Genomic DNA, 23,226 nt, shown 5'->3' with positions numbered 1-23,226 from the left:
TTAAAGCTAGTCATAAGCCACTACTGGGTGTCTCTTGATCTATTCTTCTCCAAACCTGACATACCCAACTCTCCTCAGAGGCTGGTGTCCTAAGAGACCATTGTAGTAGTCTTTCACTGAACAATCTCCAATGTATAAGCCTCCCTCTTGAATCAGGGGACCCAGCTCGGGACGCAGAATCGAAGATGCAGTCTCACCAGTGCCAAGTAGAGAGAGTATCATACTTCCCTCATTCTAATGGCCACTTTCCATTTAATGTAGATAACTATACAGTTTGCCTCTCATGCAGTGAGAAAGCATGATGAGTCATATTCAACCTAGATACACCTCCACCCCATAACCCCCGGATGCTTTCCATCAGGACTGCTATGCAATTTTTCAGTCTGTACTCATGCACAGGATTACCCCACTTCAAATGCAGACATTTGGATTTCATCCAAAGCTAATGACAAAGCTGGCAATAAGTCTGAATTTTCTGAGGGCCAGCACAGTATTATTGCCACACTCAGCAAGTAGCACAGCAGTCTCAACCACAGCTGCTATTATTGGAGGTCTGAAGTAATAAATATTTCCCTTTCCACTTTCTCTTTAGCACCACTTCACTCAATTTCTAATACTTTGTGACCTTCACATGTACTTATACATGATATATTTAAACTCAGAAGATGCTTTTGACATCTGGCTTTGTTACAAATGCGTTCACATTTGCATTCACATGATGAGAGTGGAATTTGTCTGCTAAACAGTATGTAGGCTCACCAGTTCAGTGTTGCTGTGAATTTCAGTATCAACAAGAACTTGCACTGAGACTCATATTCAAACTGAAGGACTGAGTATCTTTGTGCACACAGACATCTGTATGTGTGAACAAACTGGTTTGAGTATGTTAAAAGATGCTACAAGGAATACTTCTAACTACAGCTGATTAAAAAAAAAGTCCTGTATGACAAACCATTTTCCCTTTGGAATAAAGCAGATTAGAGCAAATGGTGTGTGTGTTTTCAAAGTAGTTTCCTCAATCACATATAGAACATAAAAGGAGTGAAGACACCAACCATCTGGCAGGTTCTCAAAGGAGTTCAGGACCAAAACATTCAACCTCATGCTGGAAACTATAAGACCGGAAGGTTTTCCTAGTATCTGTAAAACATCAGCACCACGTTCAAGGATGAGCAGTCAGGTATCATCTGTGTTGACAAAGAGATGGGGGAGGACAAGAATAGGTGCCAGAGTAAGTCATGCAGTATCTGAAGCAGAAGAGGGAAGGATATATTAAATCTATGCCTGCCAGTTTTGCTGGTTGCCGAGTGCTTCTGAAAATCTGATGCCTCATTTAGCTGACTAAAGAGTGATTGAGCTGTACCAGAAATACAAACCCAGCTGTCAGAGAAAACTGGAAAATATGTTCTGGAGTAGTTTTGTAAAATCTAATTCTTTTTCTCTATATAGAACACTAGTTTATTTTAAAATATTAAATTAGACTAAGTTTAGTTGTGTATATCACCTGAAAATAGAAAAGACACACTAAAACTATGCAGGTTAGTCCAAATGCATGCTGACTAAAAATTCATGCACCCACTAACCACCAGATACTCACACCATAGCAGAGAAAAACATTGTGACAAAGATTGCAGAGACATTAAGTTTTTATCTCAGATTATTTTTCACTTATTCCTCCACCTAGAAATTGAAGTACTTGATGAGAAAGTCATCCATAGCCCAAGACTTTGAGGGTAGCTTTGAAATATTCAGCAATAACTGTACGGGTTTTCATGTTTGAAGGGTTTTAAGACCCTTGAGAGCTCTGTGAATGTCCCAAAGAAAAGTGGAGATAGCCTGCTTCCATTTCTGTCATTATTTGAGCCTCGACCCTCACGCCTAGAAGGTGTGAAATTAAATTCTACTATTTAAACAAAGGAGATGTGGATGATTATTGAAAAAATTAGCAGTGGTGTGGAGCTAATGAAAGAACTTGAAATGCTAAAATATATGTGAGCTAAAAGGAATAGGGGGAAATCAGAAGCTTATGAAAAACTGAATGATCAAATGGCTCTGCAAAGTATCTCGCAGAGATCCAGTCTCAAGCTGTATGGCATGTATGTCTATAACATACTCTCATATTCTGAAACCATTTCAAATGGTACCCTTGTACCCTACATGGCATACTGTCATTGTCACTTGACATTTCAGCACACCACACACCTTCTGCTTCCCCAGGTTTCTTACTTTCATGTGATTTATTACAAATTCCTGAATCTATTGCATACCTACCGATCTGTGTCTGAGCAAGAATTTGTGAGGGTCATTCAAGTAAAAGGGAGAAATTTGCTTATTTAATTTTGTTGGCCCCACCTCCTCATCCTCATGGGGCAGGAGAATAATTTTGCTCTCTACTCTCTAATTGACGTACTCTATTTTCATTTCCCCACCCCCAGGAATATTTCTGCCTCCTGTGTGCCCAGGGACCTCCTGTTTTTTGGCAGTACTTCATGGTATGTCAGTATTCCAGAGGTCAGCTGAGGATAAACTCTAATTGAAAGATATTAAAATAGGCTGCAAGGGACAAAAATTCAAAACCCCAGATCTATCATAATCTGTTACTGATGAAGCATCTGAGCTGGCTATGTCCTTAAAATATGCATCAGAAGTAATTTTTCAAACCTCTTCTTCAGGTCTCCATTGGCACCCCCAGAGGAAATAATTTCAAACTGTTCAGAGAGCAGCAATCCTGTTCTGGTCCTCGAAATCCTTCGAGCAACACACACCCACACACCGGCATTATTTTGTCACCTCCTCCATATAAAAACAAAACAGAAACGTGAGAACAGTGGGCTGGAGATAGAGCTGTGGAAAGTGAAGTTGGAAGGATTAATTATGTAATACGCCCCCTCTCCCGCCCTTACCCACAGCAACACGAGTGAGGTAAACCCAATCCTCCCAGCTGACAACTCAGAACTAAAAAATGCCCGGAGGAGTGAGAGCAAAATAAACGTGTGGGGAAGGTGGTGATGCACTCCTACAGAGGAAGATGTCATTAGGAAAAGGCTAAAAACAAGTTCAAATCACCTTTAGCCTCTTCCCTTCCCGCCCCACAAGACCTCTCCCTCCGCCTCTTCCCCCCTCCTCCCCCTGCTCCTCCTCCCCCCTTTTCAGCAGGAGCTGCAGCGGGATCGGGACTATATTTCTACAGTCCACGGCTATCTGACGGAGTGTGGATCCTCCTGAAAAACTTCAAGTAAAACAGGAGCTGGGAGCACACACACGAGAAGATATATTAAGAAAGCAGGTTTGCTACTTAACTCAGAGGAAAGAAGCTGGAGTAGACTTCTTCGGTTGCTCTCTAAGAGCCTTGCCGAGAGTCCTTGCAAAGAAAAGTGTTGCTGATTCAAAAGAAGAGGAGGGATGGGGAAGAAAAAAAAAATCGTGCATGTCTGTGTGAGAGGGAGACAACGTGTGTGTGTACGTGTGAATGCGTGCTTGTGTGTGAGAGGGTGTAGGCGACGGATGGGGGGAGCTTGAAATAATATTTTTTTTTCTACCAAAGACACGTGAGTGCGATTCCCAGCGAAGGGCACCAAGCTCTGCCCAGCAGCAGAAGGGGTAGGGAGAGGGAAGGGGAGAAGAGAGGGAAGGGAAGAGGAGAGAGAAAGGGAGAGGGAACGGGAGAGGGGGGCAGGAGGGAGGGAGAAGGAGGAGGAGAAGGGATTTCTATTTCAGAAGACATTCATAGAAAGAGGGTGGCAAATTCTGTGACCATCTTTAAAGGAAGTGTCTTGGGACATAGAAAGAAAGAAGCCCAAAGAAGGAAAATAAAGGGCTATGATTTCCTTGTCCTGTTGCTTTGTCTCTGGCTCCCTCTGCCTCTGGAAGAGTAGCCACAGGACACAAAGATGCCCAGCTGGTCACTGCACGCCCAAGTTCAGTTTAGCTGGTGCTTCTCTCCTGTTTAGCCTGACTGCTTTCACTGAAGGGGAGGACTCATAGCCCGACAGCCTTATAGTGTAACCTGAAGAGTGTGTGCCGCCTCTCTCTGCCCACCCCAAGAACTCGCTGGAGGTGGAGGAGAGGGGAGAAAGAGGAGGACTTGAAAGTGCCCGAGGAGCTCCCGATGCTAAGAGGAGACAAATATTCCCGTGGACGACGCAGAAGGGACAAAGCTGACTGATTTATTGCTGTTTTCCATATTTTTTTTTCTCCCTGTCCTTTGGCGCACACCAGTGTTTGGAGATCTTTGAAAACACAAACCTAAACACCAGCCCCGAAGCCCCAACCCCTTGGCTAGCTCTTATGGGAATGAAACACTCCTCCCGCTGCCTGCTCCTAAGGAGGAAAATGGCGGAGAACGCTGCCGACAGCACCGAGGTAAGGATGCGAGCCGGAGCCCGGCGCCCGCGCTCCCCCAGACCCGAGCACTGATCCCTAAGCAGAAGCAGCAGTAAGTGCAGAAGAACTTTCCCAGCCCCTCCGTCCAGCTCCTGCCTGCCTTGCTGCTATAGTTTCCTGCATTTTCCCCCCCCTCTCCCCCCACATACTTCCCCCCGTTCCCCTCGTTCCCTGTAGACAGAGAAGTTTGCACCCCGCAGAGCGCTCCCGGCGCTCGGGCTGCTCGGGGCCGCCGCTCCACGGCTGGACCCCAGGGAAGTTGGGTGGCCGGACGGAGAGGAGGCTCTGCGGGGTTGAGGGGTCTGGGGAAGGCAGCGGGGGGTGTGAGCGGCGGTAATTCGGTGTCTGAGGAGGCCGAAAGGGACAGACTGTCTCTTGCGGCAGCACCTTGGCCAGCTCCCGGTGCTTTCCGCCGGCAGCCTTGGCTAGGATTGTCTAGGGGGTCTTTAGCAGCATTCGTCTCTGCAGCATCCTATATTACCAAGCGGAGCTGCCCAGGGCGGGGGGTGTCCGGCTGGCCTGGGCATTGCCGAAAATAGCTTTACATTGCCTTCAGGCCGGGAGGGTACCCTGCGAGGTCTCAGGTTTTTCTGCAAGAAATCTACTCCCCCCCGCCCCCCCGCCTGTTACCTTCTGTTTCCTCAACATTGGGGTTGAGCAGCCCTTGTTTACTTGTCTAGGGCTATCTTGACCTCACTGAGACTTCTCAAGGGATACAGCAGTGTGTGAAGCCTCAGGTCTGGAAAAGCAGAAGGATGCAGGATGCAGTCCCAGCATCTCTGGGAGCGTGTGAGAAGGAGACAGGCGAAAGTGTGAGCGTGTGCCAAACTCCCTGTTTCTATTAATAAACTGTGCCTAGCACTCTGACTGAACACTTAACACATGGTTAAGCGAGATGCAGCACAGCCATGCACAGACACAAAGGACATTGCACCCCAGCCAACTTTACAACGTTGCCCTTACACACACGGGTGGCATTGAATCTTCTCCCAAGTTGCCCTGCAGGGGTAATAAAGAGCAAAAGCATCACTTCAGTGTGAGTGAACACATAACTATTCCATCCTTTATTATTTCAACATCTCTGCCAAATGTCTTTTCCTTTCAGTTAGTCCTCCCAGTAGGTGTCTTGCTCACTCATGAATTCCACATTTCTCTTTGCAATAATGTTCTCTCTGCTTGACCTTCATAAATATACCTCCTTTGCCATGCCAGGTGAAGAGCCAAATTTTCTTAAATGAATATGATGTAAGCACTTAGTCAACGAACATGCCTGTTACTGTGCTACAACCCCATGGAGTACTGTTTGCAGAAGAGGCATCTATAAATAGCAAGAAGTCTGGCTGCACATCTGTAAACTGTCATAGTCCTGACAGCACATATTGCGTTATAGGTCCCAGGATCCCAGGACAGGATTGCAATGAGAAACGTACAAGCATAGACAGTTCCTTTCAAAGCCATTTTTTTCAATGGAAATCGGTTTTAGACAGGGAAGATAGGTGAGAAGAGCTCTTTAAACATTCCTCTTCTATGTCAGTTCACTCTTAGCACATTTTTGTTGTTTAATCATGTTTGTCTTTCTGTTTGTGCAATGCTGCACACACTGCAATGTTATTTTATGGAGAAGGATTTTTTAAACGATGACAGATTCATTTCAATGATGCATACAAGTTAGAAGAATATTAAAATGCTGTGCTTCGTCTCCTTGGAGTACCCATCAGTGACAGATTTGTGAAGTGAGAGTGAAAATATTGCAGATTAGGCATATCCTGCTGCCCTTCTACCTTAAGAAAACCAAAAGGGATACATTTGTAACACATGCCTAGATATTTTCTATTTTAACAATTTTCATATTTCTGATATATACTGAGAGAAGCAGTTTGCATATGTGCAGATGTAGAAGTGCACCAACCAAAATATGCCAAGACCTTTGAAGCTCTTTCATTTGTCAAGCATCTATATTTAGCAAAGTCATATGATACTAGTTTGACCTTCAAACCTGTATTTCTCTAACTTTCTCTTGAAGTTAGCAAATATTCTGTGACAGAAGGAATGCAGCACAAAATATCTCACTTTTGGAGTTACTGCAGTGTGAGAGAAAATTCAGAATTGGTATAAATTTGTTTCATTTGAAACCAATGGGGTACCAGTAATACTCATTATTTGATACTAAATTTCTGAAGAACGTTGATGTCATGGTGATAGGCATGATGTAAAAGATATCGTCCATAATGAGAGATGAAGAATTAAAACATTTAAGAAATGGTCAAAATGCCCCACTTCCAAATCATTCCAAAGACCTTCCAGTTCTTACTCAGATTGATTTGACCTAATTACTTATGTTACAGCTTCATAGTACATTTTTTATATTTGTGGTTTGGTACTTTTTTCTTTTAAATCTAACACAACTAAGAGCATGAATGTAAGCTTTGGTCAAATATGGCAATTATTCTCTTTCAGTAGCAGGGCAATTTAAAACAATATATTAAGTCAAAGAACATGGACATTACGTGAGAAACTTTTTATTCCCTTAACTACCCTTTGATGACCACAGTTCTAGGTCTTTAGCTTAAAGAGCTTAAAGAAATGATGACAACAAATACAAACAAGGGAAAACCAAAGCTACAGTAAGACAGTACTCACTGTTTCCTCAAGCAAGAAGACAAGAGAGTAGCATTACCACTCACCAGCATTACTTCCAAGTCAAGGAAGACACATCATGTTATCAGGAAACTTAGAGAAAGGTGCTCCCATGGTACAGATAGTTACATTACCAGTATTCCTGTAGCCTTACATCTTGGTCAAGTGAGTGGAAGGTCTTGGATCAGGCCCTGAATAGTTTTGTAATTTTATTGTACAGATAACAGCCTGATATCAGTCCATCTGTCAGGGTTTAAGTGTAACTAGTGGGTTTTTTGTATGTGTTTATAGTAGCCCGAGTGGTTTGTATAAAAATAAAAGTCAAGCAGAATAAACCCTTGACTCACTGAAGAGGTTACAGGGTCCCATTAATAGGAAACTTGCTAAAATAGCTTCAGATCCTTGTTTGAAGTGTGCAAGAAATGCCCTAGTCCATCCCATGAATTTTAAGAGAAATTCCATTGGAGCAAAAATTGTAGAATCTCTCCTCAAGATATAATAGTGAACCTCTGTATCTTTTGTCATGAAAGGACACTTTGTCTAAATAAAACAGGACTGTTTGCATAAATAACAGATGCAAAATTGAGTTCTCTGCAAATAATTAAAGACACTGACAGAAAACAAAGTAAAAGAGAAACAGTACTTTGTAGAACATATGCATGAAAATTCTGCAAAATTCATGACCTGCTGTAGATTTTGTTTTCTGGGTGTTTTTATTTTAAATGTATTAAATGAAAGCCTCATTAATAGTAGGCCTGATATCAATGATGGGAAAAAAATTGAAAGAAGTGTGTTTTCGCAAGTGTGCCTGAATGTAACTTATGAACCTGTGCCATGTGAAAGGAATAGAATCATAGAATCATGGGCAGAGGCATCTTCAACTAGATTAAGTTGCTCAGAGCCCCGTCCAACCTGATCTTGAATGTTTGCAGGGATGAGACATCAACCACCTCTCTGGGCAACCTGTGCCAGTGTTTCACCATTCTCGTTGTAAATAATTTCTCAGTTATGCCTCGTTTAGATATAAATGAAGTCTAAATCTATCTTCTTTTAATTTAAAACCGTTATGCTTTGTTCTATAGTAACAGGCCCTGCTGAAGTGTTTGTTCCCATCTTTCTTACAGGCCTCCTTTAAGTACTGAAAGGGTGCAGTGAGCACAAAATGCTCAATAGCACAAAGTGCCAGGGTTTATGTGCACATCCAGAAGACATAAACGTGTAAGAGGCTAGTTGCTGACTGAAACAATTCTAGAACTTGAAACTGGTCTGGATTTGTACAACGTACTTGCACAGTAACTTCATAAAAAGCAATATCTGTGCTGAAGACTTTGCAGTGTCTGTAGAGAGAAATGATTCTTGTATCATTGCTAAGAATGGAGAGATTAGTTAATTTATTTGTGGTAACAAAATAGACTCCTCACTGAATGTCCTATTATAGAAACGCTGGGCTTTGGTTAGACTTGGGGTAACATGCTTAACAGATGTGCTTCCTCCTCCAGATGAACCGGTTTGGTATCATGCAGTCCAGGTCAGTGAAAGTAACTAACTGCTCAGTTATCAGAAGAGGGGAGTTCACAGTGTCCTATCTACATGAAATCCCACCATACCACTACTGGAGTGGGGAGGGGGGGAGAAAGAGGTTGTAAAGTCTGTTGAAATCATGAGCTTCTATTTGTGATTCATGAGTAGGAAGAGGGCGTTCTCCTTAACAAGTTACCGATGGACAAATTAACAGAAGCAGAGCAGGCATGTACCTGACAGAGAACAGTGGACTGAATTTATTCAGTAAACCTAAGCTTTGCTCCTGGCTATTACACTGTATGCTTTTGGAGATATAATTTAATCCCTCTGATCTTTCCCATTTGTACTGTTGAATTCTGTGATTTATTAGTGAAAGGTGTTGTAGAAAATTTTTATTTTGTGTTATTAAATTGCCATATTTGAATGAACATTAATGAGTGGGTGATGTTTATCCAAAAGAGAAATAGCACTGCTATGTGGTGTACTTCTTAGACTAACAGAAGTTATGAAAGATCTGGCATGATGTCAGATAGCCAGCTGAAGAAGCAGCTTTTGACATAAATTTCAGTCTTACTGAGTGGTGTGCCACAAGCCTGTGTCACGTAACTTTGAACAGGAAAACTTGTGGTAGCTGGTGTGTGCAAGTAATACAGGTGAGCTACAGAGACCAGACCACTGGGTCATGATCCAGATGTTTTGCAATGCTGACAAGGCAGTCAGAAAGCTGACCCATGATGTCAGAGAGAAATCTTTCGCTGTGGGTGTAGCCAGATTCCCAAGGGCTATAGAGGCAGCTCTGAGTTAAAGCAGGGAATATTCCACTTCAACACATTTTGATCCTTTACAATGCTCCTACTAGAACTATATAAACCATGCTTTTAGGCTAGTAACAAGGCAGTTCTAACATAGTCATAGGGGTTTTTTTGGGTTTCTAGACAATTTAGGAGTGGAGGAGTAGAAATATGTCTCTGAGCTATCTTCTACAACTTCAGCTGTGTAGAACATTAATTTAGCTCAGCTGAACACATAGTTGAATGCATGCCATTCCTTTCTCAAAGTTAATACTAAAAGCTCAAGACATTGACCATAATATTTTGGCCCCATTGAAAAAATAAATTTTGGTTGGCATTAATAATATAAATAGGATGAAGAAACATTTATGCTTAAGTAATGAACAACAGCAACCATTCAAAGCAGAGTTTCAAGATAGAAATATCTTAGCATGGATCATCCTGTGCCAGCATAGGTTTGTTTTAGAGAACAGCATTTTAGTGTCAAGAAGAGTGGTATTTTTTAGAAAGGGTATGGTTCATCTTCGTGACATCATAGGCCAGATCATATTGCATCATCGTGCCAGTACTAAAAGAGAGATTCCATGCTAGTGAGCGGGCTTATAATGGCTCTTTCTTTCCTAGCTTCAGTCTGTGAAAAGCACCAAACACTTCAAAGAAGAGAGCAAGAAATTCTGTAGGTTTGTCACCTTTGTCATTGTTCTACATCCATCCCAGAAATGAGCTTAGCAATAGCTCACATGCCTTCCAGCGCTTCACCCTCAGCTTGATAGTGAAAGATGAAGGCTTGTACAAGCCTACTGGTACAGGCAGAGCAGAGAAATACATGGAGGTAAAAAAGCATTGAGCTTATTCTTTTCATAAGGTTTTGCTTTGGCCTTTCTGAGTTTGCCATGAAGTTCAGTCCATTGACAGATGAGGTAATGAACAGCTGAAGTGGATAAGTGATGAAACTCGTTGCTCCTACCTCTGATTCCAAAGAGAATCCTGCTACCTGCTGTCCTGTTCACTAGCTTTAATGCAATCTTTATTTTGATCTAGAGTTTTAGATAAAATGGGATTGTCTTTTCCATAATTTTCTTTCTTTGGGAATAACCTCTAAATAACAGAAACAAGAAGCACTCATCTGAAGGAAGCAAAAAGGAGATTACCCACTAACCACTCCAGAATGGAGCAATTGCCTACCTGGCTCTTTCCCATGTTCTTGAACAGGTACTAGTTGGCTTCGTGGAGTCTCTTGGCATGCTATTGCTTTCAGACTCTGGAATGGGAGCTTAGTCACTTTGCAGTGACTATGAGAGGATGGGCATCATTTCACCCTTAGTATTTCAGTTTTAAACTGCAATTAAACTTGTGGAGGGGCAGGTGCCGATCTCTTTACACTTGTGACCTCGTAACGGCATGAAGCTGACTCAGGAGAGGTTTAGGTTGGACACAAGGAAAAGGTTTTTTACCCAGAGGGTGGTTGAGCACTGGATGAGGCTCCCCAGGGAAGTGGTCACAGCACCAACCCTGTCTGAGTTCAAGAAGCATTTGGACAGCACTCTCAGGCACATGGTGTGATTCTTGGGGTGTCCTGCACAGAATCAGGAGTTGATGATCCCTTTCTAACTCAGTATATGCTATGATTCTATGATTTAAGAGGTATAGATTTATTTCTTAGGAGCTAGGTTTGTCAGGTCTCAGTTTTGAAAGTCAAAAAATCAAAAATTTTGAAAGATATGTTTTTTCCGTGATCTAAATAACTATAAAAATAGTTTGACATTATTGAAATAGTCAATTGAAATTAAATAGTTTAAAAACTCAATTTGAAAATCTGGATTAGAAAATCTATTTATCTTCATTTTATTGCATCAACAATTTGGAGACTTATAGACCAGAATTGGAAATAAGGTAGACTCACTTTAAGTTTGCTTTTCTGAAAACTCTAGTAAGTGCAGAAATTAGAGATAATTTTGCTTTGTATTTTGAGCTTGAAATGCTAGGCGATCATAAATAAAATCTCAATGTGTTTGCTTTCCAAAATGAAGAGAATATTTCAGTAACAAGACCTTTGCAAGGGTATTATGTTGGGAACAAAATGTTTAGTTAAAATTTTTGACAGAGACAGAATAAAGAAGGTGAAGAAAATAATATTCTCCCTCACTTAAAATATCCTGCCCTGCAGTTAAGACATGCGCTTGGAAGTTTGTGTGTATTGAGGACTGCATTGTACCTGGGACTTTTTAAAAAGTCCCTCTCTTGTAACAGTATGATGAAAGTAAACATATACTGATTGGGAAACAGTAATATGTAGTGGTCTCCAAGGACTAGTATTGAAGCATTCTCTCAGTGGCCACAATGCACACTTGGGTTCATGTGTGGCTTTGCAGTTCTCCTGTCCTTCTTGTCCTTTTTTGGCCATACAGTTTACGTTTCCAATAGGAGAGCTCAAACCCAGACTGAGAGCCCAGAATAACATGTGACCAAACCAGGGCCTTCCAGCAACAATCCACCAATTTATTTCTGTCGTGGACCTTCTCATTTAGAAAGGAAGAAAGGCGATGTTAGCATCTATTTCAGTTTCTAGTTACATCCTTGTACTATTTATCAATCCATTGTGAAACTTGACCCCAGCTTGGGATAAAGACTAGCTGCCGATTTTCTTCTCCTCAGTCACAAACAGGGAAGTAATTACCCTTCCTGTAACACATTCTGAACTATTTCTGTTTGAGAACCACATACGTCATGATGTGCCCTATCTTAGACATGAGCCTGTCTGAAGCACAGGATACGTACTTCCTTTTTTTTTTACTCTGAGTTACATTAAGATATATCAGGAATAACACCGCTGAGTCCTATATAAATAGGGATCACAATGGCATGCAGAAACACAGACGTGTTGATTAGAAAGAACTGCTATAGAACATCTCATGCAACCTCATACGCAGTGTAGAATAGTCACCAGCATGTTAGCCATCGCTGTTTCTAGCCAAGTCTTGAAAATAACAAGCACAAAGATTCCACTGCCTCTCTAGGTAACCTATTCCAGTGCTGCACAGACCTCTCAGTGAAAAAGTTTTTCTTGTTGTCCTATCTGAACCTCCAAAACAGCAGGTTGTGACCTTTGCACCTTGTTATATCATCTGCCGTTATTGAGAAGAGTTTGCTCCCCTTGTCTTTGTAACTACCTTTCAAGTAGTTGCAGGCTACTATTAGTTTGTCTCTTAGTCTACTCTTTCACAAATCAAACAAGTTCAGCACATAGTAATTTCTTCTTACAGATCGTATTCTCAGGCCCATGACCATTGCATGATATAGTTAATCAATTATTAATCTCGCAAATAACAGATTCACAATACTGTGAGAGAGGCTGACAACAAAAGCTTTTCCCCCACTGTTACACCTTTGCACACACATCTGAAACCCACCTCAATCACCATTCAAATAAGTAGAGCCTGAAAAACATGCAACATTCCTCACTAATCTCCATGTCAGGATTTTGAGCAGCACCTCAGCTCCACCTCACCACAGCTCCACGTCAGGCACGCACTCTGGCTCTCACCTCACCTCACCTCACAGTCACATTGTCATTGCTGAACCTGAAATATTACTGAGAAGATCACTTTCCTAGCTTGCTCTTTCAACTACATTATCTTTCTATTTATATCTGAATTGCTGAATCTTTATATTCTATTAAATCAAAAAGCTGATTGTAATTTTCAAGGCGGTTTGAAGCATATGTCCTGCTACCTATCTGAATCTCTTATTCAGTACCAAGAGATGAATTCAAGCCTCCAGTGCCAAACTCCATCTCACGTTTCTTAGATTTTTTTAATAATACTAGTATCATGGACAGCGTGTATGCTGTTTTAATGGAGGTTAGCCTAAAAATTGTGAAATTAGGCTAATGGGTTTATATTTCTGTTTTCTCCATATATGACAATGAATCTCTGTCCTGCTTTTCTAAGAGATTTTTTTTTAAGTAGATAAACTTGATGGAAGACAAATATAGATAAGGATCTAAGTAAAGAAATTGCTTTCACCTATTGTGAGATTTTCATGAAAATGTGAAACTATTCTCGTAGCCTCAGTACCATTATTTTATTGAAGAAAAAAAATCTCTGTGCCATCCTTCTATCTTTTAGATCTGTTCCTTTCTCAACAAAAAAAGATATTGCTCCTTAGTGCTCATAAAATATGTCTTTGTTGCCTTGTAAAAGGGAAGACAAAAGTATTTATGTTTGCAAGACCTATTTCCACCAGGTAAAACTGAGTATTCTAACCGTGCCTACTGGAAACAAAGGCATTCTAAGCTCAGGACAGGTTTACCCTCATGTAAATGCAACAGTTTCAGCAGAATTATTTGCAATTTATATAGATTCAAAACCAGCTCACATCTATATATAAAATTGTATATAGAACAATGAATCACCAATGGTTTTGCTCAAGAATAGAATTTTCATCATACTGTTTTGTGTCTGTATAAAAATGTTAGGAGCGTACTTTCGTGTATCCCTTTCTTAACTGTATTTAAAAGATGGGTCTAAAATAGCAAAAGCTTATTCGATTATTAACACAAAGCTAAAAAGGTATGATTTATATCAACATGACTATCAGCAACTGCTTTTGAAATACACTATGTATTCAACAGGTGTGTTTTAGAACCCATTGTAGTTAACATAGCTCACTGAAGATTTTTGAACACTTCAGTAAATGTTTGATTAATAATGCAAGAAATGCTGAACACACTGGTTTGCTCATGTGTGTCAGTAGCACTCAGCATGGTTATTTATTGTAGAATCAAGTTCCATGCCAGCAGGGTATTTAAAAACCTTCCTTATCTACCTAACCTTCCTATATAATATGGAGCAGGTGTAATTCCACTGAACTAGTGGTACTACCTCTGTTCTGAATGATAGGTACATATCCATTTTCTTAAATAACTGTTGCAAACACATTTAAGTCAAGTGAGGCATTTGCAGCCCTCTTCAGAACAAATATTCCAAGCCTGGAATTGACAGGTTATTAATCTCAGTCTTTTCCAATGACATTTCTCATACTAGGTGAAACAAAACCAAATAATATTTAATGGCCAAATATGAGCAAGTATACTTCATTCCCTCAGTTTAGGAAGGATATTGAGGTGCTGGAGCAGGTCCAGAGAAGAGCAACAAGGCTGGTGAAGGGACTCGAGCACAAGTCCTATGAGGAGAGGCTGAGGGAACTGGGGTTGTTTAGCCCAGAGAAGAGGAGACTCAGGGGAGACCTCATCACTCTCTACAACTCCCTGAAAGGAGGTCATAGCCAGGTGGGGGTTGGTCTCTTTTCCCAGGCAACTATCAGCAAGACAAGAGGGCATGGTCTCAAGTTGTGCCTGGGAAGGTTTAGGTTAGATATTAGGAAGAATTTCTTTACAGAGAGGGTGATCAGACATTGGAATGGGCTGCCCAGGGAAGTGGTGGATTCTCTGTCCCTGGAGGTTTTTAAGATGAGACTGGATGTGGCACTGAGTGCCATGGCCTAGTAATAACGGTGGTGTTGGATCAAGGGTTGGACTTGATGATCTTGGAGGTCCCTTCCAACCCAGCTGATTCTATGATTCTATGATTAGGCTAAATTTACAGAGCGGTTAAGAACATACGTGTTGGCCTTGCTATAAATGAAGACTAGTCTCAAAGTATACATGATTACCTTTACAATCTGAAGAAAGATTAATATTTCTTTCTCTATTACTAAACAAACTGTCGTGGTTTAACACCAGTTGGCAAACAAGTACCACACAGCTGCTCCTTCACTGCTCTAACTCACTGGGGGAATAGGGATGAGAATCAGGAGGAAAAAAAAAATAAAACTCATAGGCTGAAATAAGAAGAGTTTAATAATAGAAAGTATAATATAATAATAACAACTACTGATACTATTACTAATAATACGTATTTTAATGAAATGGAGAGAGAGTGAGAAAAAGAAGTGATGCACAATATAGTTTCTTGTCACCCACTGACTGATGCCCAGCCCATCCCTGAGCAGCGATCAGCAGCTCCCATTCATCTCACTCCGGTTTATATATTGAGCATGATGTTCAATGGAGTATCCCCTTGGCCAGTTTGGGTCAGCTATCCTTTGGGTTATGCTCCCTCCCAGCTTCTTGTGCACCTCCTCTCTGGCAGAGCATGAGGCACTGAAGAGTCCTCACCTTAGAGTAAGCACTGCTCAGCAACAACCAAAACATCACTGTGTTTTTAACAGTATTCTCATACGGAATCCAAAACACAGCACTGTACAAGCTACTAGGAGGATAATGAGCTCTGTCCCAGATGGAACTAGGAGGCAGACTTATGAGAAGCTTTCTTTTACTGGAATTTTTAAACTTGATATTTAAGTTTAATTAACTGTTTCAATGCAGTTACAAAATACCATCACCATTAAAAAAAATGTTAATATCCAGTGTAGTTCCAGAGTCTGATAATTAATGAATTACCAAAAGATATTCAGTTACACTATTTCAAATCAAGAAAGATACTCTGCTCCTCATCTTAGAACTAAAATGCAAATGCGATATACAACCTTAGTTCTGAGTGAGCAGGACTATGCTATGTAAGAATTCAATAATTGCCTTACCATTGTGATAATTTTTCATTTCAGCCACACAGTTCCTTAAACACCCATTAGTATGCTTACTTACAAAATCCTTGAATATTATGTACAGTTTTGGTCACCACAACATAGGAAAGACATTAAGCTGTTAGAGAGTGTCCAAAGGAGGGCAATGAAGATGGTGAAGGGCATTGAGGGGAAGCTGTATGAAGAGTGGCTGAGGTCACTTGGTCTGTTCAGCCTGGAGAAGAGGAGACTGAGGGAACACCTCATTGCAGTCTACAACTTCCTTGTAAGGGGAAGAGGAGGGGCAGGCACTGATCTCTTCTTTGTGGTGACCAGAGACAGGACCCAAGGTAATGGCCTGAAGTTGTGTTAGGGGAGAGTTAGGTTAGATATTAAGAAAAGGTTTTTCACCCAGAGGGTGTTTGGGCAGTGGAACAGGCTCCCTAGGGAAGTGGTCACAGCACCAAGCCCGACAGAGTTCGAGAATCATTTGGACAACACTTTCAGGCACATGGTGTGACTCTTGGGGATGGTCCTGTGCAGGGTCAGCAGTAGGACTAGATGATCCTTGTGGGTCCCTTCCAACTTGGCATATTCTATGATTCTGGAAATTACCTACCAGGTGTATGTGTGTGCATACATATACCTATACACACAATGTTTTATATTTACACAAAATTTGAATTGCATATTATGCTGTAACATTCATTTCTTTGCGCACACATGTGCACCCATGTTGTCAGTGTTAATAAAACTATGTCACAGAAGACACTATTGTGCCTATGTGGGCTCATACATGGTAGAATGAAAAAATCCTGGTTAAAGTCTTATACCACATCAGATTTATATATATATATAAATAACATATATATATATAAACATATATATATATATGTTGACAGAGAAACTCTGTATTTAAAAAGGCAGTTTCATGGAAAAGTCCTAGCTTTAAATTCCTTTACCTCCTTTATATTCACTGTGCTCCTCGGTATGGGTATTCTGACAAAACTCAGTTTAGTTGTGGAGAATCACAGGAGGATAAACCCTTCCATTTCAAGTTGAAATAACAAACTCATATTTTAGATACAGCACTAACAGAGCTCTAAAATATGTTTAAATTCAACTAACTTGGTGAGCAGTTAGGAATAGAGGCTCCCAATTCAGAAAGGGAGCATTTAAAAATATTTGTCTGTTTCAGTTTAGATCACTTCCAAGCATTCATACCTTTGATTCAGCAAATAAATACAATTGGTTTTGTTTTTTTAAATTCTCTAACACCTACACGTCTCAGAGGCCAGAAAGTTCCCCACAGGATACTCCACTTGCCAGCTTGGTGTTTGTTGCAAATATGCAGCACTCCCACACTTGTCCCTTATGTGCTTCATGTTCACAAGTCTCCCCGGGTATAGCAGCACAGACCCCCTGCCTAGGGAACCCTAACCTGGACCCCAGGCCTCCCAAGTCATTGGCTATTCCAGCTTAAAATTTGATGATGATTATGCACGTGCATGGATGGAACTTCGAGGTAACTGGTCCAGTAGAAGGTGTCCCTGCCCATGGCAGAGAAGGTGAAACAAGATGATCTTTAGGGTCCTTCTAGACCATACCATTCTGTGATTGTATGATGGATACAGGCTCAGTTCAGTGGTGCCCAATGAGAGGATCACAGGCAACAGGTACAAACTGAAACACAGGAGATTCCTTCTGAACACCAGGAAATGCTGTCTTACTGAAGGATGACAGTACTGGCACAGATTGTCCTGGGAGATTGTGGAGATCCTGGGAGATAATCAAAAGCCATCTGGGCAAAGACGTAGGCAACTTGCCTGAGGTAGTCCTGCTTGAACAGGGAGGTTGGACCAGATGACCTCCAGAGGTCCCTTCCAGCCTCAACGGGTATGTGATTCTGTGAAATCAAACACAAGATATAAATAAAATTGAAGAGCTTAGAGTTTTATGTATCTATTTAATATATCACATTCATCTTCTTTCCTTGGTTGATATTTTAAAAATCTGGTAAATCTGTAACAAAGGAACACAGTCCCTGGTTTTCCTCAAACATTTAAACCTGTGAAATGCTGATTATGTTCACATCTCTATCGACTCTGAGGTTTTTTACACCTGATGAACTGACCCCTAAATAAAATAAAAAGGACCAATGATTTATTACAGTTGCTGGATTGTACAGTCAGTACAATCCAGAACAAAGGAAGTTATGTCAATTAATTACTTAAGGTACTAGTCAACAATTCTATATTTAGCTTTTATTACTTTGCATTATTTTAAGTTTTTTAACTTCTGGATATGACTTCACTGACACAAATTTAAAAACCAAAATCCTGCTTTATCATTTGTTTTTAGTGAGAAATCCTAAGTTACATAAAGATAGTATTATTTATTGGGACCTTTTTAAGGAGATAGGGGAGATGCTGTTGTCAGTTTCTGTTTTTCTTCCTTCAATTTTTAATCATTTAGATCTTTCTCCATGGTACAGTCTCCAAAGCAAACCCTATTGTTTGTAATACACAATTTGTGTTCTGCTGGTGGCAGAACATTGCATTCCTCTGACTTGCATCATGCTTCAGTGTTCTGCTGAAAATTATTATATTGTCACCAAAAGGAGAAAAATAAGCCCTTTTTTATGTATTGCTGAAAGGTTTTACCTCCAGTAACTCTGTGGCTATAAAAGAACCATTTTTACAAGCCTTTTGCAATGCTTAAGTTCCTGAAAAGGTTCAAGAGTTGAAATTCAAATCACTCTTTTGGAATCTTCTTGATTACAGTAATTTGATTTCCGTGCTGTTTTAAAAAGCATGCACAATTCATTGGCTAGGGTCCCAATGTTCTCTATCATTGGATCAACAAATCTTATGAAAATAAGATTTTAATTATTCTTTGAATGGGTTAACTAGGATCTGGAATCTGCTCATAAATTCAAATGCTTTAACAAGGTGTCTGAGTTGATGGTCTGCTTGTCCTGTCTAATCAGCAGAGACAAACACGTCTGAATGGCAACTCTGCCCACCTCAAACCTGAATCATACTTTAAAGAAACCTTTTTCTTTCTATTGATACTAAACAGAGCCTAAGGTGGCTTGGTGGCCAACCTTCAGTAATATTAACAGGTGAAGCACAGTGTTTCTTCATTTGTCTAACAGTCCTGAAAACTCCTATGAAAAATCCTATTTTTTTTCTGGTTTTTTTGCATTTTCAGAATCTTCTCTTCATTAGAAGGCTCTCCCTACCCATTAATTCTGAATGTGCAGCCAGTTCAGAAGTGAGAACGGATGCTTCTTCTCCTCTATCCCATTCAGTTGCCAATCATTCCATGAACAGGAGAAATATTTAAAGAAATAGGATCTCATGAAGCTTGATATGTTCCAAAAATTAAAAAAAAAACATTCTTCCATGTCAATAAAACCTTGAATCACCTTGAAATGAAACACTATTTTTACTTCTGTTATTTCTCTGTTCTTCTTTTTTTCCCGTTTTTCAGATCATGTCAATGTTCAGAAAACCAGCAAGTGACACTTTCAGTCTTATCCTTTAACTCCCTGTTTTTGTCATTGTTTTTTAATTTTATTTACTTTAGGGTTTTTTTGGCCAACAGCACATCAAAAGGCAAGAAAAACTGAAGGTTTGTTCCATCATCAGAACACAGATGGGGTTGGTGCAACAAAGAATTTTGCACTGCAATACATCATGCTGTGCCCATACTGTGGCTAAAGAACAATAATGGCAACCTTATATGTGGAAAGGTGATAAGACAAGCTAAAAAAAGACACTGAATTTGCGTCAATGTGTTCCTTTTATAGGCCTTTCAGTACACAGAAACTTTTACTAAGTTTTTTCAAGGTTTCTTCACAACTGTGAATAGTAAAAACCTTTCTAAAGCTGAGACGCTCTCTTAAGCTTTTCAGGTTCGGAAAAGTCACATGAATCATTGAAATTCACAGGTCAGAAGCACTTCAATCAGAGAACATCAGTCGTCATGCTAATCAACCTATTTACACAGCATCAATGCAAGGCTAATTTGAACAGAAGCCCAGTTATACAGATCTTTCTACTGTCAGTTACATTTTCTGCTCATGTTGTCACTAGTAATTTCCTTTTTGATCTACAGCTCTTCTAAGTTGAAATACTTCAGTCTGTACTGATTCTGCAGCAATCATTTGTTTTGCTTGTCTGTATTTATTCCACCCCAATCATTTGTGTTGCTTCTCTATTACTGCATAAGTAAAGATGAACCACTCATGCATGTACATGGAGGTCTCGCTACCCAGCTGCTCCTCTGAATGCATTTGGCAGAGCCAAATCTTCTCACAGAAGAAGGAAGAATCAGAACCCAGAAGGGATGTCAACAGAAAAGCACAAAGGGGCATGTGTACAGAAATTGGGTAGCAGAATGAAGATTGTCCTTGCATGCCTGAGACCTGCAGGAAGGATTCAGCTTCAGCTGACACTGTGTGGTGCAAGTAGCAGTTGCTTGTTGCAAAAGAGGCATTGGCAACTCTCAGGACAGTTACAGGTTGTATTTTGTGGACAAAGCATTCTATGTTGCGTTCATAAATCAGTCAAGAGTTTCCATTCCGTCTTAGCCAAGCATGCACTCAGTGCACAGTAACATATGCTGCCTTGTGAATCAGCATCAATGGAAGTGCTGAGACACAAAGTGCTGACAATCCCTCATGAAAATGGCAGCAAGCAAGGAAGGGAAGGCACATTGTAACAGCAAAACCCAGGATGGAGACAGCCCATTAATCTATAGCAATGAGGTGGCTCAAGGTCAGCTGTTTGTGATACTTTAACTAACCTGAAAACATTCAGCATAAAATTCATACATTCTGACTCCCAGAGAAGCCTGGAGAGGGAAGAGAAGATGAACTCTTCATTATAAGTCTCAAGGGGAAGTGTCTTCCTGAACTTAAGGTGCCCAGGAGAGAACAGAGTCAGAATTTTCCTCCTACCATACACTTTACCATGTTTGAAAGGCAGAAAAGCCACTGATTTCCTTTTAGAAGCTGTGGCTCCTGAGCACAAGTTAAAGGCTTTCTGCCAGTTTTCTCCCCAGGGGGTTAATTACAGTTGGACCCCTTACATCTTGTAAAAAAATTAGCTTTGAATGTCCTCACAAGAGTTTTATTCCAATGATTACAAATGAAAATAAAAATTGCAGATAGGCATCAGAGTTTAATATGCTCTTGGTCAGTTTCTTTTCAATGGTCCATGCATGGAGGGTTTAACATTAAATCTCAAATGACTTATTAATATATTATTTGAAGGCAGTTGACTTTACATGGGATTTCTGATTTAGTACAGAAATACAAAATACACTGAAAATGCAATACAAATGTATGTTACACTTAGCAAAAGACAGGATTGCAGTTCAATCATAATATGAGTGTGCTTTTGTAATATGCTCACTGACACTGTTACCAGGAAGGAAAACATCAGTAGAAGTAAGCTGAAGCCCAATGCTCTCATTGAAATTATTAGTTGTTCAACTCTTGAACTTTACATTGGTCTGAGCTATGTAATCACTTCCCCCCATGCAAATCTGGCTAACCCAGGGAGATATTTATGCTCATTTAAACCATGAGTTGATCCACTCAAAGTCAGTTTCTTTGCAACAGATGTGGTCAGTCACACCCTGCATTATTCCCTGAATTTCATGGACACTTCATCCTTACCCATCTCCAGCAAGCCTTCTTCATTTGTAGGGGTTGATTCAGAGAGTTACATTCCACCTCTAGGGGTTTTGTCCATTGCAAGAGGAAGCAATACTCTGATAACCCACATTAAGAGATGACTGACTCCTTTGAAGTCACACAATGAGGTGGACTTAAAATCAACACAGAAGAAAAAAAGACTGCCAGGTGATCAAGAGAAAATCTGTGCTATAACATATTAAGATCCACTGAAGTACAGTTTCAAAGGAGGTGGCAGGGTGTCATCACTCTGTGCAGGGAAATAGGCTATTTTTTGCCAGTTGACAAATTGAAGTGCCAAATTGACTTCCATTCGATGTTGGTGCCTGTTTGCTGGTAGTTTTGAAGCAGTGCTGAACTGTAAGTCATTGTGCTGATTTTCTCTGGCACTTCAGCTCAGGAATTACCATTTCTCAGTCTTCTTTCTGTCCTCATTTATTCTGCAGAGGGTAAGAAGTAATAAACTTGGATACCTTGAAAACAGGGACGCCTTCTAGAGCTGAAGTGCATCTGAAACTACACTGAAGTGTAGATCAAAAGCTTGGCTAGGATATGGAGTAGGGGGTCCCTTGACTGTTTTTCCCTTCCTCCATACTAAAGCTCAGCAAAGGTTACAGAATATAATGTCTTCCTAGAACTGTTGTGAAACAGCTGAAACTCAGTGAGAGGGGAAGAGAAGACTGGGATATCAGCAGCAAAGTGACTTTCAGAGATCAGCGCAACAGAAATTTGCTAAGCAGAGGAGGCCTTCCATTAAATTTTCTGCTAATTTAAGAAAATAATTTGTACAGAAAGAATACTCTGGTTATTTTTGCTAATAATTAGCCTCTAAAAATAGTGGAGCTCTACTTTTTCTTGTGAATTTCAGCTTACTGCCTAATACTGAAAAGGGGCCTAAAAATAACTGGGTTTATAGTTGATTAGCACTTTCTGGTTTTTGTTCTTTGTCACTAGAGAGTCAGTCAAGATGATGCTGGGGAGGAGAAGAGGCCATCCATTGGCACAGCTATTTTCCCTACAAGAAATATATTATGAGCACTGATAATGGAGACTGTAGCTCCCCCCAACCTTTCCTCAACAGATTTTCATGCACTTGCCAGGGTGATGAGAAGTAGCTTGAAAGTACGAAGTCCCTTTTTTTTTCTTTCCATTTTGTGTCCATCTTGAGGAGTTTCTCATAAGGGGGTGTATCACTTGTTATTTAGTTATACATCACTGGAACCCTGATCTTTTCAGCAAGGCAGACGCTTATGCAGCAGCAATGATAGTAAAAACCAGTAAAAAATCATAATGGGAAGTTCACACTTCTCTGGCTTTGTATCTTCATATCTCTTTATGCAATGATCTGCAACAAACCCTTTTCACTGCATTCAACTTTGGTATTTTCAGTGCAGGCTTCTATAACTTCTGTTGCTATTTCTACAACAAGCTGTGCCTTGTGATGTGAGGCATTTTAAAGTAATCTGGCACATGAATATCTATCTCTCCTCACTTGAAAATCAATAAAAACTTTCAGTCACATTTACATTCTGTGTACTGCTTCCAGACAACAGTAACATGTCTTCCCTGGCCTGTAGTTGATCACAAAGTGAAAACAACTGC

General features: G+C 40.4%; 1 protein-coding gene across 3 annotated transcripts in view; it reads left to right on the top strand.

The window, feature by feature from the left end:
* Window positions 1–3,144: 3,144 nt before the first annotated feature.
* Window positions 3,145–23,226, top strand: part of PRMT8 (protein arginine methyltransferase 8) — a 57,638-nt gene continuing 37,556 nt past the window's right edge. The window contains exons 1-2 of one of the 3 annotated variants that reach the window (XM_017830165.1): window positions 3,145–3,600; window positions 4,219–4,362. In XM_017830165.1, the coding sequence (XP_017685654.1) occupies window positions 4,288–4,362 (75 nt within the window). In that variant the 5' untranslated portion in view covers window positions 3,145–3,600; window positions 4,219–4,287. Of the gene's footprint in view, window positions 3,601–3,950; window positions 4,363–23,226 lie in introns of all 3 variants that reach the window. The other 2 variants (XM_017830166.1, XM_017830168.1) reach the window with 2 other exon arrangements.

The sequence above is a fragment of the Lepidothrix coronata genome, unplaced genomic scaffold (assembly GCF_001604755.1).
Source record: "Lepidothrix coronata isolate B3197 unplaced genomic scaffold, Lepidothrix_coronata-1.0 Scaffold174, whole genome shotgun sequence".
NCBI lineage: Eukaryota > Metazoa > Chordata > Aves > Passeriformes > Pipridae > Lepidothrix > Lepidothrix coronata.
The sequence above is the reverse complement of the archived record's forward strand: the minus strand, read 5'-3'. Positions and strand labels throughout refer to the sequence as shown.